Raw genomic sequence first — 16,993 nt, forward strand, 5'->3', positions numbered from 1 at the left:
GAGCGGCACTGGAGCTAGCCAGTACATGCTTTTGTGTAATGTGGTGAAGACAACTTGTCTGGTTGCCTTGGAGCCCACAGGTCCATTTAGGAAAAAAATGTAAAAGATTCCTGGAAAGGGCAGGAGGAGTTGAGATGGAACTTGAAGGGTATCTATAGAAACTAAAATAGAGAGCTGGCAAGGAATATGCTTAAAGAAATGTAAGGTGCTGTAGTGATCAAGGATTAATTGAATCTGAGGAGGTTTTTGAAGCTTGTTTGCTAGCAAAAATGGCATGTGGAAGGAAAAACGTTCAATATAAGGACATTTTAAAAAACAAATGGACTTTAAGTATTATTAAATGCTTATAATCTTTATTGCCTTTATAACAGACCTTAATTGAACAGAATGCTTAAACACATGTAACTGGTTGATTTCACGTATACGAAAATAACATCAGAGACTACTGTTGTGTTTAAATGTTTTTCTGAATCAGTGGGGGACCTAAATGCCCTTTTACATTAATGTATATGAAATGTACATATTAAAGTCAAATAATGAAACTGACTAAAAATGTTGTATTAAAATCTTTATTTAAAAGCTTCCTTTTGGAATAAGAGCACCATCTACTGGTACATACACATAATCCTCATCTCCAAATTACTGAAAGTCTTGCCAAGATTTTTTTTTTTTTTTTAATAAAAAGACAAGCAAGACTAAAGCTTTTACAGATAATGTAAAACTCATGCATATATACTGAGTATTCATGAAATGGCTGTTCTATTGGTGGATTTTCCATTTCCCAAGCTTCTTTAGAGGTAAAAATGAAGCTAACGTCAAGAGATTCAGGAGTAATTATAATTAACTTCATCTTTTTAAATTGTGCAATCCAGTATCTGTCAGATCTAATGATAACTGATGTAACCAATAAGCATATTGTTTCAGAGAGACTGAAAAGCTGTTGTTTTTTATATGCGTTTCTTGTTAATTCTAGACCTTGAAAGTCAAAGATGTGCTAATGCCCCAAATTATTGCTGCCATGGATGAAGACTCTAAAATTAGTCGACTGATGGGTTGCTGTATTGTTGGTGTTTTTTTAAAAGTCTGTGGGAGGCAGTTTGATGAAGACCAGCTTACCAAGATTTACCCAGGTAAGTGTGAGAGTTTTTGGGTTTTATGATGGAGGCACGTCTCCATATTGAAAAATTACACTTACTTTTTCTCCTGAGGTGTCATAGAAGCTTTGTTTGTAATGATAAAAAGTCCTCGTTCTGGAGTGGTAAGCAGATTCTCTCTGTAGCTTTAGGATTCACTCCAAAGGTTGTCCACCTCACCTGCAGTTTAATTGCAGCTGGTAGCAATGAAAGCACTAACACAGACTAGGAAATGACAAATTTGTTATGTCAAATGGCTTTAGTCCTACGTGAAGAGCAAAAAAGCCTTTAAGTGGTACAAACAGGTGTGGATTTCATGTTGACTTGGTTTCTCACACATGTTTATTTTACTCCCATAAACATATTCTAGTGCTATGATTCAGTTCTTTTATCTGATGTTTTAACTATTTGGGTACTTATCCCCTAGAGTAATTTTATATAGTAATTTATATAAAATGAAGGAAAAGTGGGGAAAAAAAAGTGGAAAAAGTAGATTGGGCAAAATCATACGGTCAGCAACAGTTTTGTATATGAGAGGCAATTTAACATTTTAATCCTGCAGAGATGAAGACATGATTTGTTATTGCCAAGTGAGACTGCATAAAGTATATAAAGTACAGGTATGCATTTTAAAGAATCAAGATGTTAACACACGTGAGTAGGTATTAAGTATGACTCCAACAGCACTTGCTTCTTGCAGGCCCTTTCTGTACTAGCTTTTCAACTGCAGCATTTCATTTTATTAAGATATTCTGTTGCTGATATGCTAATATCATTTTTATATGCCCTTGCTACCAGCTAAGCAGAACTGAGCTGAATTATTCCCGATGTTATTATACATTAGACCACTAGATGGAACTTTAGTCAGTGTTATTGTCTCCAAGGCTTACCAGTATTTCATCTGCCTTGCTTCCTAGTTTAGACTATGTGAAATAATGTTTTAACTATAGTGAAAGTAGAACAGTAATGCGTTATATAAATGGTAGTCACATCGTTCTCCATATTGTGTGGGGTAGGTTTAAAAAAAAAAAAAAAGAAGAAACTACTAATCTACAGTGCTGTGTTGTCAAATAGAGATACTTTCTCTAAAGCTTATTGGTATCATGTTGGTATGTAGGTAGAGTTTGTTAGCCAACTAATCTAAATAATTTCATAAATGTATTTTAATATTTTGACAACATAATTAACTTTTAGAAAACAATCCAATAACAATCCTATGCATGCTTTTAGGAAGAATATACATGTATTCCACAAGTTCAAAAGACAGAAAGATGTCACATATATAAATGCAACAACAATTTCAGTGATTACAAAATAAATTTATGTTTTGAAATAAAAATAAAAAGATAACTTCTCTGTTAATAGTGATGAATGGTTGTATATTTGTTCCTTTGCAGAAGTTCTAAAGCGTTTGGATGATGCTTCACGTGATGTACGACTGGCAGCTGCTCGCACCTTAGCTAATTGGTTTAATTGTGTAAAAGACAGTGATATGAAATCTGTAATGAAAAGTAATATTGAGATTCTGTATCAAGAACTGTTGATACATCTGGATGACCAAGATCAAGATACGCAAAATGCAGTCCTAGGTAAGACTTTCATTCATATTTTTTTGACAATGCTTTACAAAGAATGCTACTTCCATGTAACACTTGAAAACTCTTACTGCTAGGGACTAGTTTCAGTGAGTATGAGCTCAGACCTTTCACCTGTATGCAGAATATTTTATCTAGTATTCACTAGAGTCGGAATATGAGCATATCTGATGTATCAGAACCCTGTATAGACAGTAGACAGGATATGGACCGTAGACGCTAACCACTGCAGGATGTGACCATACCCTATCTCTTAATAAATTCTGTGGAATTTATTGGTGTATCCGTTTATGCGTTCAAGCATATAGATACCAAAATGCAGACTTCAGTAAATGAGAGGGGAATTAGTTTTTCATGATTGAGCAACTAACAGAAAACTTCCAGGTTAGGTTTCAACTACTTTGAGGGAACCTGGACAGAGAAAGACAGAGCAGCTAATGTTTTATAAACCATATTTTGTTTTACAGATGCTTTAAAAGAAGGCAGCATTTTATATCCAGAACTGCTTGTGAGAGAAATTGAAGTGATTATACATAAGCATCGAACACCAGTCTATTGTAATCAACTACTACATCACATTCAGTCAGCCAAAGAACCAGTTTTATGAATCAGTGCTGATTTTTTAGTGAACTGCATGTGAAATCTGTTTGATCTGGATTGGTTTCATATTTTCATTTTCTTAAGGTAGGCTAAGCAATAAATAGATATTTCTTTTTCCTTTGTACGTTCAGTATTAGTTCATTTAAAACTCAGGTTAGCACAATTCTGTGTTCTTTGCCATGTGAAGGTGGTTTTTGTTTTTTTTTTTTTTTTCTTTCCCTAGCTATAAGACAATGTTTAAATTCATGTTGCATTGGAACTTTTCCAGGTACAAGGTTTAAAAGAGGAATATTTTTGAGGAATCTGACACTATTTATATTTGAGAAAGATAATTTATTTTACAAAATAATACTGTAATGTTAAATTTATGTAATTCAGCGAGTACTTAGTCTTCTAAGGAGCATTTCAAACTGGATGATATTCAGACTTTGCAGAGTCAGGTCTGTGAGGAACAGTTTTATCAGAAATGAAGACAGCCAAACTTCTGTTGCATAATGCAGCAGAATTTTCATGGTGTTTTGAGTACTTATACTAGCATAACATAGGGGACATATTCTGAGTAGGTGTCACTAAAGGAATGTTTTGTATTGTCGTTGTATTACATGTTATGACTGAGAATAAAACTAACATTTTTTAAATTAAGGGTTGTAATGCAAGGAAATGTGCTGTTTTGTCACTTAGATTAACAATATTTATATTGTTTTTGTTAAATATCTGCATCTTTTATGTTTATCCTACAGTGCCTTGGAAGGCAAGCAACATTTGTTTGCATACTACTTTGAAGTGAAATTCTCCAATATTAGGTTAAAGCATTTCTTTAAATACCTTTGTAGTGTACAAGTTGTAGAGTTTTCTCACATTCTTAGCTATGTAATAAAGTGGGCTTCTTAGATTCCTGTCTAAGTCATTCTGGGGTACAGTGCTATTTATTGCGCACACAAAAATCACAGAAAAGCAGGTTCCTGATTTTTTAAAATTATTAGTATTATAGGCAGAAAATACTTTTTGTTTCTACCTCCCAAGTACCTTGGCTTTGTATCAAGTCTAAGAACAGGCTCTTCAAGGTTTGGGAATATTCCTTATGATGTAGGAGTACTCCTCATATTTGCTTATCCTTCTGAGATAACTACTTTTTCAGACTTAACTTAATTGTACCAAACCATGGTCTGTTTGCATCAATTCGTGCTGGCAATCTCAAAGAAACATTTGAGAGAAAAGAGATACACAAAGCAAGACATACTTCTACCTTAAAAGCAAAGTTATGCAAACTTGTGGCTACTCCTCCATAAAATACTGTGTTGTTTTGAAAAGCCTATCAAAAGGGACAATAACACGAAAGATACTGAATAAACGAGTACTTTCCTAGCAATCTAAAAGCTCTTTGTCATTTCTCTAGAACTGGATGCTCATTTTAAATCAATTACACTGTGTCTTTGAAGTTTTCATGAAAAGAAAAGCTATAACTGTTCCTTTACTGAGCAGCATTTTGGTTGACTAATAACTTAATAATGTGTAGCTCAATATAACGAGAAGGCCACCAGAAATTCTTACAATGTACAGTAAATACAAGTCACTAGAAAACATTACATTGAATAAAGAAGTCGTGGAGTCTCCACCCTTTGGGGATATTCAAAACCTGATACATCCTGGGCAACCTGTTCTACCTGACTCAGCTTGAGCAGGGATTTAGACTACATGATCTCCAGAGGTCCATTCCAGCCTCAATTATTCTGTGTTTCTGTGAAATTGTTTTCTTAGTCTAATCAATCGTTAAAAATCCAATCTAATTAGACTGGAAATAGACTACATAGCCATCTTAGCAGAGCCCTCTTGAGATTTCATTCAACACCCTATTCTCAAAAAAACAGGATTTCAAAGCACTGCAAAGCAACCGATTCTTCCAATACAACCTGAAGTCTTGCTTCAGCAACCTCTTGCTGTGTCAGGAGGTACACGATTGAAGTGTATGGTGTTTTTTTTCCATCTTGCTATATCAGCTATTATGTGTACTAGATTTTATTTGGATTCGTTGCATAATGCTATTATGATCATATTAATTACATAACTTTTAAGCAAGGACGAGTTTTCTTGAGCAAAATGGTTATCTCAAACTTTCAGACTTTAGATAAGCAGACTTACTAGCCCTGCCCATCGTGTGACGAACATACATGCTTCTGACTTTTGTCCTTACAAGCTAGAAGACCTATTGCAGAGGATCCTTGGATTCTCAGTGAAACGAAATTTTTGGTAAGTGTATGCATTTGGCTAACTGAATGTAGACTCTTCTAAATGTTTGTTGACCGCCTTAAATAGAATCAATTGATTAGATGTGAAGAGAGCACTGTAAATTAATGCACCTAGACTGTGACAAGAAGGCTACATCTTGAGAGAGCAGTTTGAGGAGAGACTGGAGGTTAAGTTTGTTTCCCCATCCATCCTCCTCTCACCCATGTGGGTCCTTGTAAGCAATCTGCACATTTCTTCAGAAATACTTTAGGCAAATTGTAGGCAGCCTGTCTGCAGGTGTCCAGCAGTGCACTGTGTCATCTCATCACATGGTAAAGATGCACTAATGCACCTTGTCTGCTTGCACATGTGGTATGCTCCCCAGAGTACCAACCTCTAGCTATAACCTCTGGCTATAACTGGATCTTGCTTCTACATTTGCTGTTTGAAGAGGCAGACAAATGTAGTTAGGAGGGAAGCTCTGAGGTAATCATGAAAAGACTGTTGAAGTGTACCTATAACTTGAACAGAGCAGACAAAATTGATGCAGAATATTGTGTGTGTGATGACTGCTCTGAATAGATTGTGAAGTCCCCTACTCTTAACTGTGGGTCTTATCATCTGTAATAGCTATAGAGCTATTAGAGTGAACTATGTCTTTTAACTGAAAAGCTTTCAGACACCGGAGCATGCAGATTAGAGTTCTGATTGGTTATTGCGTAGGTTTTACCTTGCTTATGAGAAGTCACTTGTGCAAGCAGAATACACACATTACAGCAGTGCTGCAGACACCAAGTAACCTCTTGGCCTGTGGAAATCAACTGCTGGCTTGAGAAGAGCAAAGCCTCTTTCATTTGTGGAATCTGTGTTAGGATCACTGCGTGGGAAAGTGAGCAACTGCTGGCTTTCCCACAGATGACAGGATCAGAGCTGGTCCAGTTAGATACATTGTGGACTGAGCCTCAACTCCACCCTTCTAGCAAAGCTCTATCCACATTTTGAAAAGAGAGGGAAAAATATAAAGCAAAATGTCTTCATTATTAGGCAGCTGAAGGATCAACAAAAATTACAGCTAACAGGCTTGTGTCCACTTACTGAGATCAGTCCCCCAGGGAAGCTCAAGAAGGGCAGTAACTGAGTTGAAGCAGCAGATGAGAGGAGAACGGCTGCTCTGTCAGCCTGCCTTGTGTAATCGGCTTTTCTTGTTAATGTCTGAAATCCCCTGTAAGTCAGGACGATGGCAGGATCTAGTGGCAAAATTGAAGTGCTTTGCAGTCCCCTTTTTACTGATAATTGAACTACACTGCATGGAGCACCCATTTCCTTCGGCTGACACCAGTGATGGTGTGAAGAAGGGGCCCTCATCAGTTTAACCAAAATGTCTGGTGAGAAACTTTTTCTTTAATTGTCAAGAGAGAAATCAGACTTTCAGATACTTTAGGCAATTTTCATACTAATGCATATACATGATCATCCCCTCATCCATGGACATAAAGGTCACCACACATCCTCACACAGGAGTGTTTCTACAGAGTCCCCCTTGCCCAGTACATCCCTGCCACACATTGCCACAAGACCCTGGAGCCAGGGGCCATCCCCATGCTGCTGCTGAGCTCCCTGTGCCCTTAGCTTTTCCCACATGCACAGCAGTGTGCCATGCCCAGTTTTGCCACTCAGAAACTCCTTGCTGCACTGGTCACTGTCATGTTCAGCTCACACTTTTAATTGCTGTGAGTACCTCTAACTTTGTGGTTGATAGCAAGGGCAAGAATACAGCAGAACAGGTTTTCTAGGTGTGAATGCAGGAATGCTCTGGGAATCACAGTCGAACTGGAAAGGAAGAAAGCAAGCATGTGCGAAGAGAGGGGAACTAGACGTGGCCCTTGGATTGTTTGGCCATGCATTGTAGTTTCCCTATACCTGGTGTCAGTTAACAAAGCTTTTTTTTTTTTTCTTTTTTTCTTTTTTCTTTTTCTAAATACATAACTGCTTTCTAGAGCATCAAAACTGGAATACTTCTAATACGATCTATTTTTATTCCTATTGACCATTTTTCTACAGAATTCGGTTTAGCAGATAAAATTGAGCCTGCTTTATGTTTTAGAGCTCATTGTTGGTTGCTGAAAATTTTTGAAATAGTTTTTATTTGCTACAGAGTAGGTGTTGTTTTTTGTTTTTTGCTTTTTTTTTTTTTTCTGAACTGTGGAAAAATTAACTATGTGCCAGCTTATTTTAACAAAATTGGACTATTGGACCAAGTTTCACTTAAATTCTAGAAGCGAAAGGCTCTATTGCTCCTCATAGCCAGGGAGCAGAGGCAGAGCTGAATCTAAGCCATCCTTCTCAAGTCTATTGGCCTGGTTGAGGGAAAAACAGCTGCCCAAGACAAGATGCAGCAGCCTGGGGAGCTGGAGCAGTGCCCAGGGAGTGATATGTGCTTTGTTCTGCTAGAGCAGAGTGCACCCTGCCCTGGCAGGGCTCCAGTGGAACGGGTGGAGAAGATCCTGAGAAGACCTGGCCTTGTACCGCCAAAGACTTTGAGAGATTTAAGCTCAGTGATTTTTGTTCTGTCTTGTGCATTTTCTGCTCTAAAGACACAAAAATGGTTGCAAAGTACAGAAAGAGAAGGTGTAGTCAGCAGAGGGAGGTATCTCACCTTTCTGCAAACTATTGAGCCATCTACTGAGAGGTTGTGACTGGCTGAGTGTCTTACCAAATTATGTGCTAGATTTCAGGTGTTGGGATCAGCTCAACTTTGGCTACAGCATGTTAAAATTTTCACATAACTGAAGCATAGATCTTTTAAAATAAACAATCATTGCCTAAAGTCAGTGCTACATTGATGTTAGCTGATGACTTATTTGAATGTCCTGATGTTACTTTTCATTCTTCTAACTTCTCACCAATTTTGCATCTAAACAAGTACAAAGAGCCTCTTTATTTAATAGTAACATATTTATGACCCAGTGTTTCCTAGCAGGCTGAGTCATTTCTCTTGAACATGAGTAAATAAATGTTTTTGGGCTGGTTACACATTAAGTTACCCACACCCTGTTCTTCCACTTGAGCAGTTGCTGACTGCAGTATATCACAGCACCAAGCCCATTGTAGGGCTGGGGGGACCAAAGATTTAGAAAAAGTAACTGAGCCACAGATTTCACATTGACTGTATTTGCATAGGCTCCCTAAATATTTGAGCGGAAGGGCTTGTTTCAAGCCTCGACTTCTTTGCTGAAAACAGGTCCGTGACCTGTTTTTTTTTGTTTTAGCACAGTAGTCCAGTGGTTACTGGGGGCTGATGCTCTTTTGTGCGGAGAACAGGCTCAAAAGCACTTCAGACTGCCAGAGCTTTGGGCGGGGTGTGCTGTGCGAAGGCCTGGAAATCCCACCAGAGAGCGGCAAGCGAAAGGAAGACCAACCCCGAGCTGCTCGGCTGCCCGGTTAGCGGGTATTCTCCACTCGCAGCTGCCCAAGGCCTCACGTTGCTGAGGGGGACGCCGAGGCCTGGGGCCGCCCGGCGGGCAGAGCCCGGGGCAGGAGCAGCGGCAGAGCCACCTCAGGGGCCGCGGCGAGTGAAGGACGGGGAATCCGTGAGGCGGCGGCGGGCCGGAGCCGTTGTCCCGGTCCAAGGGCGGGCCCCTGCCGGCGGCACAGCGCGGGCGGGGCGGGCGGGGGCTCCCGGCGGCCTCGGTAAAGCGGGCGGGGCGAGGCCAATCTCTGCCGCCGCCGCGGGCTCTGCCTTTCCTTCGCTCCACCGGCACCAGGTAACGACCGGCCCCTGCCCGCGCCCCTTCGGACGCTCCTCAGCCGCCTACCGTGGGCCTTTCGGCCGGCAGGCGGAGCCTCCCCGCGGGAAGGGGCCTTGGGCGGGCGGGTGTCTCCCCTTCCCCTCACGGCTCTGGCCGCCTTTCCTGGGAGCAGGCGGGCTGGCGAGGAGCTCTCCCCGCCGGCGGCCGCGCTTTCCTTCCCCTCGCCCGCTGACAGGCGGTGGCAGCAACCGCCTCGGCCCGCCCTGGGCAGCCGCCCTCTGGGGAGCCCTCGGCTCGCCCTGTCGCCGCTCGCTCCCTTCCCATCGTTTTCTCCCTGGGCTCTGAGGGTGCCTGCCCCGGCCCAGCCGCTGTGGTCCCCCGGAGGCAGGTGATAGGGCGCGGGGAGGCGCAGGAAGGCGCCAGGAAGGGAGGCTGTACTCGCTGGGTCGGGTGTTGGCCTCGTCTTGGCGCCCAAAGCTGTTTGAATCAGCACTGCTGGAGCGGGAGCAGGAAATCTGCCGTAGCTAGCTGCTGCTTGGGTTCCTCTTGGCCTGGCTCTTGGTGTGTTGCTTTTTTTTTTAGAGGTAACTATAACCAAGATCTTCACACACTGATTTTTGGGAGAGTCACTATGTGTGCTGTAGCATTTGGTGTTATACAGTCACTTGGCTTTAGTGTGGAGCTGACAGGCTATAATCAAAGCTTTGGTCCTGCCCAGGCTGTGCCCCCTCGGGCTGGTACCTCAGGCTGGCTCCTGTCTGTGTGCTGCTCCTGTAGGGAGCGCATTGTTAAAAGGTATCAGCCCTGTCTGTGGCTTTATTACAGAATAACATCACATAGGTCAGTATTGGGTTCACTTCGAGATTGTAGAGGTGTGTTTGGCACGTGATAGCCAGGTTTGGTTGCTGCCCCGTAATGATGGGGGGCTGGTGGAACATGGAACTGTTTAGATGCAGCGCCTGTTTTGTGGTGGTCTCACAAAGTTTTATGTTGGCTGAAAAGAAAGCGTTTGATTTGCCCTACTTCGTCTCCACTTATTAAAAACAAATCTACAAGTCTATCATCTGTTACAGAAAAGGACAATCTTAGATAGCAAACTCCAGGATCAGTGTTTCTGCAGTGCTTGCAATCCCTGTATCTCACTCTCTCTGTTTTTCTGATTATCATTTCACAAAACTGAACTGAAAATCTCACTTTGGCAAACTTTAAAAAATAAACAAATCTTAGTGCTTTGGAGTTGGCTGTTAGGGGTTCATGCTTCTGTTGAATTTACAAGCCAATGACTAATTTCGTTGCTCATCTGAAGGGCTTTATTCATATTGATTTTAATAACAGGAAAGTGAGCCGTGGGGCTTGTACGTTGTAAGTGATCATTTTATTGCTGAGTTTTGTCATCAAGGCTTCTTCTACTGTGATACGTCACCTACTATGGCTGCGCTGTTCCACTGACTTGCGGTTTGGTGAGTGCAAGTTGAAGATTTTTTGGGGTATGCAGGTAAAGAGTTGGGAGCCGGACACCGAGTGGGATGCTGGGTTGTATTTTTGCTATTAGACAGTTAATATTGAAGCTATTTTATTAGGTAAGCAGGGAGTGCGAGATGCTGACCACGCCGCGCTTTTCGCTGTCTGTCAGCGCGCTTCCCCTCAGCGCACGAGCACACCGCGCAACTCCGCGCTTCCGAAGAGCGCATCCCTCCTGCCCTGCTGCTCGCAGCAGCTCAGGGGTTAAGAGCGGCGAGGGCTGGCCCCAGCGGCCTCGTCCAGTGGCTTCCAAGCGCGGCTCTGAGTGGCACGGGAGGCTCGGAGCGGCCGCCCCCGACCGCCGCGGCCTGCGGGCTTTGTGGGCCCGGGCGGCCATTTTGCGACGGCGCCCGGCGCCCGCTGCCCTCAGCGCTCGGCGGGGCCGGCCCGCGGGATCCCGGCACCCGGGCGGCAGAGCCCGGCTCTCCTCCGGGCTGGTACCGGGCCCTTCTCGGGTCTCTGCACCGCCTCCATTCGCTGGGGGCAGCGGCCGGGAGAGCTGCGTGAGCGAGCGAGCGAGCTCGGGCTTCTGGAGCGGCTCTTGGAACCCGATGGAGGCAGGTCCGCGGCGGGGAGCCGAGCCGCTTCGCTAGCGGCGTCCGGCCTCGCCTTTCGGCTCTTTGTAACCGGCTGGGGGATAACGTGGAGGTCCCTGCTTTATAAAATCACCCGGTGCCTGTCTGTGAGACAGCGCGGAGGTTCCCTCCTTTGTAAAGTGACTCAGTGCCTTGCCATGCAGCGCTCCGGGTGCTGCGTGTGTGTAAACAATGAGCAGCCGTGTTTATTGCCTCGCTGTTGCTGCATGTGTGGCTGGCTTATATCAGCCTTCCCTTCAAAAGCCATTTAAAGGGGGCTTACTGTGAATATTCGTTTTTACCGCTTTGTGGAAAACCTCTTCGTTACTAGCGTTTCAGCTTGACAGCTGTGTTTGGGGATCTCTCTGATAGCACTCAACGGTAACGTGTAGTTTAAAACGTGAATTTGATTACTGTCTTGTTCGTTTTGCTTCTGTTTTAAGAGTGCTGATCTTTTAAGAATGTGTATTTTTAATAAAATGTTGATTTAGCATGGAGCTCTTTGCTCTTCAGCCTGTTTAAACTTGTAGTTATTTGGATATATGGAAACATACTTCATGGGGTATAATTACTTTGCCTTTTAGACAAAGAAGAAATTTCTTTGGTTATTCTGAATACTACTATAAAATTTGAAATTACAAGTAAAAATAGGTTGCTCTCAGGAACTGCTAAGGTTACATACTAGATTTCCATTGCTGTTAACAATTTTTGCCCAAAAGTCGGAGTAGTTTTTGTGGTCATAGTTGCTTAAATGAGTTATTTGCTTTAAAAGATAGGGGTAGAATAGGTTCTACTTGTAGTACTGCTGACATCTTTCTAAGGCTTTAAATACATCATTTATTACTAACCTTATAATCTATAGTATAAGCTATACTTTATAAACTTTCTCATTCCTGATTTGTGACATAACTCTGTCAGTTTGCTGTAGACAGCTGATTTATTTTACTGATAAGTACTTGTGATCCCCCCCCCAAAAAGCTAAAGTATTGCACAAGTCCTGGCTTGCTTCCTTTGTGTCCTCTGTCACAGGGTGGTCCAGCAATTACAAAAGTTTTCTGGGCCTTGGGAAATTTGGTTTCGGTTTTCTTCTGTTTAGCAGACTTCCTGGTGGGTGTTACTGCTCTGCCAGGGTCCCACTTGTGAAATGCCCATCTACTGCTTCCTTTGTTGCAAGGGGCGTTCGTTAGAAAGTGCCTAGAAAGTATTTTTGTCTCTGTAGCCCAAAAAAAGAGTAAGTGGAGGCTATCCTTTCCCTGGTACATATTTGTAGCGTATAATACAACATATATCTGGTGCTGCCTTCCTCTTGTGACACTTCTATGCTCCAAGGCCCCTGTCAAAGCATCCTATCAACAACAATAAAACCAAGGAAGCTTCCAGCAGTGCTGTTAGGGTTTTATTGAGGCAGTTTGATTCTGAAAGTGATGATCAAGCGTATAGTTCCGTTAGGTAAACAGGCTTCCAAGCTGGTGTCGCTCGGACACTTCATAGTCAGCTCCTCTGGAGACAGCCAGGGAGCTTTGTTCAAAGCTCAGTTCTGCACTGATCAGAGGAATCCCAGGGCTTCCTTGTGTTCTGCCCAGCTCAGAACTTGTTTTCTCCTGCACTTCTATTCTGCTGATTTACTCGAACACCGATTCAGTTGGATAGCAAGAGAGAGAGATGATGCTTGAGATGACTTTTTGTCTGCTTCCCCTAAAAGCAGATAATCCAGCTGTCTCTGTAGGAGAGAAGCTGGTTTGTAGTGGTATGACAGGGCTATCTAGGCGCTGCTTCCGTTTCAGATTAAACGTGTGCTTCTCTTCAGTTATGTTTAAGTTGTCTTAACATATCTAACTGCTTAAAAAAAATAGTAATAAAAATGTTTTATGGTCTTTCTAAAGAAAAAAAATAATGGTGTGGTTAAAATCTAGGCCTACTAATGCTTGCACCAAACTGGTACTCAAAACCTGCATTAATCTTGGTCCAGACAGATCTATGGTAGCCAAGTCAGAAGGCTGGTGAGCCCCTGAAAATGATGAAACTAGAAATAAGTACTGAGACTACCTCTCAGGTTCCCTGCCAGGTCTTGTAGTTTTGAAATTCCAAACTATTCTGTTAGCATGCCTTTTTTCTGCTCCAGTTGTATATGGAAGTTTCATAAACAGGAGGAATTACTGGGATGGGTGAACGCTGGAGTGCTGTCAAACAAGAGCGAACAAATTAGAGGGAGTTATTGTCTTCCACCCACCACACCTGGTCTGCTCTGTAGTTTAAAGTTCTGCTGTAATAAGTATGTAGAATATTTCAGAATAAAATGGGCTGATTATTTGTTTTGAGGAGGGGGCGTGGGGGGTTGTCCTAAAGAAGTGATTACCTAAAATTGGACTATTGAACTAGTAGCAAGGTTTTAAAAAATAAATAAATAAATCCAGCTTCGTAATAGATTTTAGGTGCCTATTTTTGAAAGTTTTGGTTATACCTATTAAAATTTAAGTTCTGCTTAAGTCAGTTAAGGCAGTTTTGTTACTTCAAAAAATTGAGTAAATGGTTTTCCCTTTGATTCTGAATTAATTTTAGAGTATCAGACCAACAGTGAGTCAAACAAAGTCCCTAAGTTTTCTAAGTGCAGTTTCTAGCTGTGGGATGTTTAGATGGTGAACTCCTTGTCCCTACTGGAGATCTTGGTGCTATGAAAGCCAACTATTAATAGACCTAGGCATTAATGCATGCAAGGCTTTTTAGTTAGCAATGCCATTGTCAAGTACTCATTTTACATAGCTAAATGGTATGTTTCAAACTTTATAAAATAAAATGATGGCAATTCTAGCATTTGATTTCTTCAGAAATCAACTAAAGAGAACTGGTGGGGAAGGAGAAAAGAACAGGGGAAAAAAAGTTGAGCCAAGCCAGCATGTTATTTTCTGGTCTGCCTTCGCTTTGCCTACGTGAGTAGCAGACGGGAGGGCTAGTAGCTATGGAAAGCTAGGCTATGCGAGCAAGTTCCCTACGTGGGAAAATATTGCTGGATGTCAGGAGCATGACATCAGTTGTTGAATTGCCAGTGTTTCATCCTAAGTCCAGTCTTCAATGTCAACATCCCTCAACTCAAAATTCACTGTGTTTCCACTTTCATTATTGGGGGGCTCGTTGCTGTCTGGTCTCAGTTTCCTGAGCTCTGTTTGTTGAAGTATGGCAGTGGTTGCTGTTCATTCCAGCAGTATGTGCTGCTTATTCTAGCACAGAATTAGACTGCTTTGCTAATGCTTCTGCACTACTGAGCCAAACTTCCTCTAAGCAAGAACAAACGTGATGCACAAGCCAGTGAAAGCATTATGGCTCTGGGACAAGTGAAGCAAATTTAGAGAAAGATGACTTAATGGAAATGCCTTTTTTTCCTAATCTTCAGGAGCTAGTGCGTAAGGAGCAGAAGCCAGAGATATTATTTCTCATTAACACTACAAATTCATGGGAGGTGCTAGCATTGAGAAAGCTACAGTGTTTAGGCCTGTAACTTTCAATGTAAAAACAAGAGAGAAACACTTGCCAGTAGCAGTGGAAGTACCCTCCTACCCTATTGACATAGAATTGTAGGATGGGTTGGGTTGGAAGGGACCTTAAAGATCACCTACTTCCAACGCCCTGCCATGGGCAGGGACACTTCCCACCAGACCAGGCTGCTCAAAGCCCCATCCAGCCTGCTACTAGGATTTGGGGGCTGCAGGTGGAGTGGCAAAGAGCAGTGTTTTAGTGTTACATGCAGAGATTTCCTTTTGAACTGGCATTAGTTGTACCTGTGACTCTGTTTTTTGTCCTTATTTCTTATGTGTAGGCTGCTATACAACCGAAAACTCGGTTCGGCATAGTAAACAACCCCAAAATGAGAGATTTGTTGATGTTTTGATTACAGTGTAGCTAAGGATATTTTCATTTTACTTTAGGCATGTCAATACAGTTGTGTGGAATATCTCTTACTGCTGCTGAAACAGGAGCCATAGATAATCTGAAAATAGCCAGGATTCCACATTACTAACCATGTGATTCCAGAATAGCCTGGTCCCTACTTGTTAACTATCAGTAGCCTACTATCAAAGACTATTTTCTAGAAAAGCAAAACAGCTTTCTTGTAACTAATTGAGTAGAGACAGGATTAAGCTTTTTTGCAGATATTTTAAAAGTTCAAGTTTACATAGCACTACAAATAGTCACACAAGTTTCTTGATACATCTTTTTTTTTCCTTCCTAAAACTGCAATATCTTTTTGAAGACCCTGTGAGAAGTTTTTGTAAGTTTTTGGGTTTGTTTTTGTTCAGTGTGTGTGTTTTCTTTAAGTGGCTGGCACTCTGGAAAATTCTAGCCACGTGAGTCATTCTGCACTTGGCTGTTCAGTTAGGGCGTGTTAGTATTTCTATGACACAAGTTCACAAGTTAACTGAAAATAAATACAATAATAAATACAATTTAATGTGAAACACAGGGAACCTTGCTGCTTACTGGATCATGTTCAAAGGTTACAGAATAAAATGATTTGAATATATGTAAAAACTTTCTCACGTTTCATGCACTAACAAAGTGTAGTACACGAAACAGCCCGTGCTTTGCTCAATGGGCTTTTGGAGCAAAACTCATTATGAAGAGACCTCTGAAAGCAAGGCAACATGTTGAAATCTATATTGTTTAGCTTTTGGGGCTGGCAGCATCACTCAGTTCATATGGAAGTGGTGTAGTTCAGTGCTGATAAAGGCTTGGCTCACGCTACAGTAATGTGCCAGAGAACTCGGAAATTGCCAAAAATAGAGTATCATTAAAAAAAAAAAAAAAACACCCAACTGCAGTCAGAAGTACACTGAGCTTCATGCAGTAATGATAAGGGCTATCTAGCACTAGCAGCAATACTGCTGAAATACTGAGAGCTCCATATTTTTGGTAACAGCTTTTATTATTTCAATACTTCATAACACAGGCTGAACAATGCAAGGGCTCTTACGTTGACTATACATAGTTTTAAGTCATTGCATTGCTTTATTTTCACCTTTTACAGTATGATTTGAAACAGTCAACATGGATTTTTCACGACTTCACATGTATACTCCTCCCCAATGTGTGCCAGAGAACACTGGCTATACATATGCACTCAGGTGAGAACTCTTTTCTTCTTGTAGAGGAACTGTCTGTGCTCTGACTGTTGTTAATTCTGGAGAGTATAGCTTTCACGGTAAGTAGACAGCCTCTCTAAAGAAGCATGTTTTAACTCGTCTGTTTTGAAAATAACTGGTGTCCTAAATGGAGGAAAGGATACATGCTGAACTGATGGGACAGTGGCTGTGATATGACTCAGTGTTTATTAGTTACTATGAATAAACTAGTCTCCACCTAGTTACGATTTCTGTTCTCTCTCTAAAAGTCACCAAATTCTTAGATGTTTCTATTGCAAGTTCTGTGTGTTTGCTTTTGTGACTTAGCATTATTTTCCACTCTAAAATACTGATTAGTATGTCCTGATTGCTGCTAGTGTGGAATTTGTGTGGAAGTTGCGCATTGGTCACTCTTTATAATCAAAATTGCTTGTTGTGCAAATACAAAAAGCTGTATTCTAATGAACTTGTTTTTTGCCT

The 16,993-nt window shown here is 41.7% G+C and overlaps 2 protein-coding genes across 13 annotated transcripts in view; both read left to right on the forward strand.

The window, feature by feature from the left end:
- DNAAF5 (dynein axonemal assembly factor 5) overlaps positions 1-4,690 on the forward strand; it is a gene marked incomplete at its 5' end in the record, with an annotated part of 29,121 nt that extends 24,431 nt beyond the window's left edge. The window contains 3 exons of the mRNA XM_082772886.1: positions 974-1,130; positions 2,531-2,722; positions 3,196-4,690. Coding sequence (XP_082629012.1) covers positions 974-1,130; positions 2,531-2,722; positions 3,196-3,335 — 489 coding nt within the window. The 3' untranslated portion in view covers positions 3,336-4,690. The remainder of the gene's footprint in view (positions 1-973; positions 1,131-2,530; positions 2,723-3,195) is intronic.
- Positions 4,691-5,525: 835 nt separating this feature from the next.
- Positions 5,526-16,993, forward strand: part of SUN1 (Sad1 and UNC84 domain containing 1) — a 34,433-nt gene continuing 22,965 nt past the window's right edge. For 2 of the 12 annotated variants that reach the window (XM_082772501.1, XM_082772502.1), the window contains exons 1-2: positions 11,095-11,381; positions 16,420-16,516. In XM_082772501.1, coding sequence (XP_082628627.1) covers positions 16,440-16,516 — 77 coding nt within the window. In that variant the 5' untranslated portion in view covers positions 11,095-11,381; positions 16,420-16,439. The other 10 variants (XM_082772505.1, XM_082772509.1, XM_082772507.1 and 7 more) reach the window with 10 other exon arrangements.

Source organism: Aythya marila, assembly GCF_965140915.1.
Source record: "Aythya marila genome assembly, chromosome: 15".
Taxonomy (NCBI): Eukaryota; Metazoa; Chordata; class Aves; order Anseriformes; family Anatidae; genus Aythya; species Aythya marila.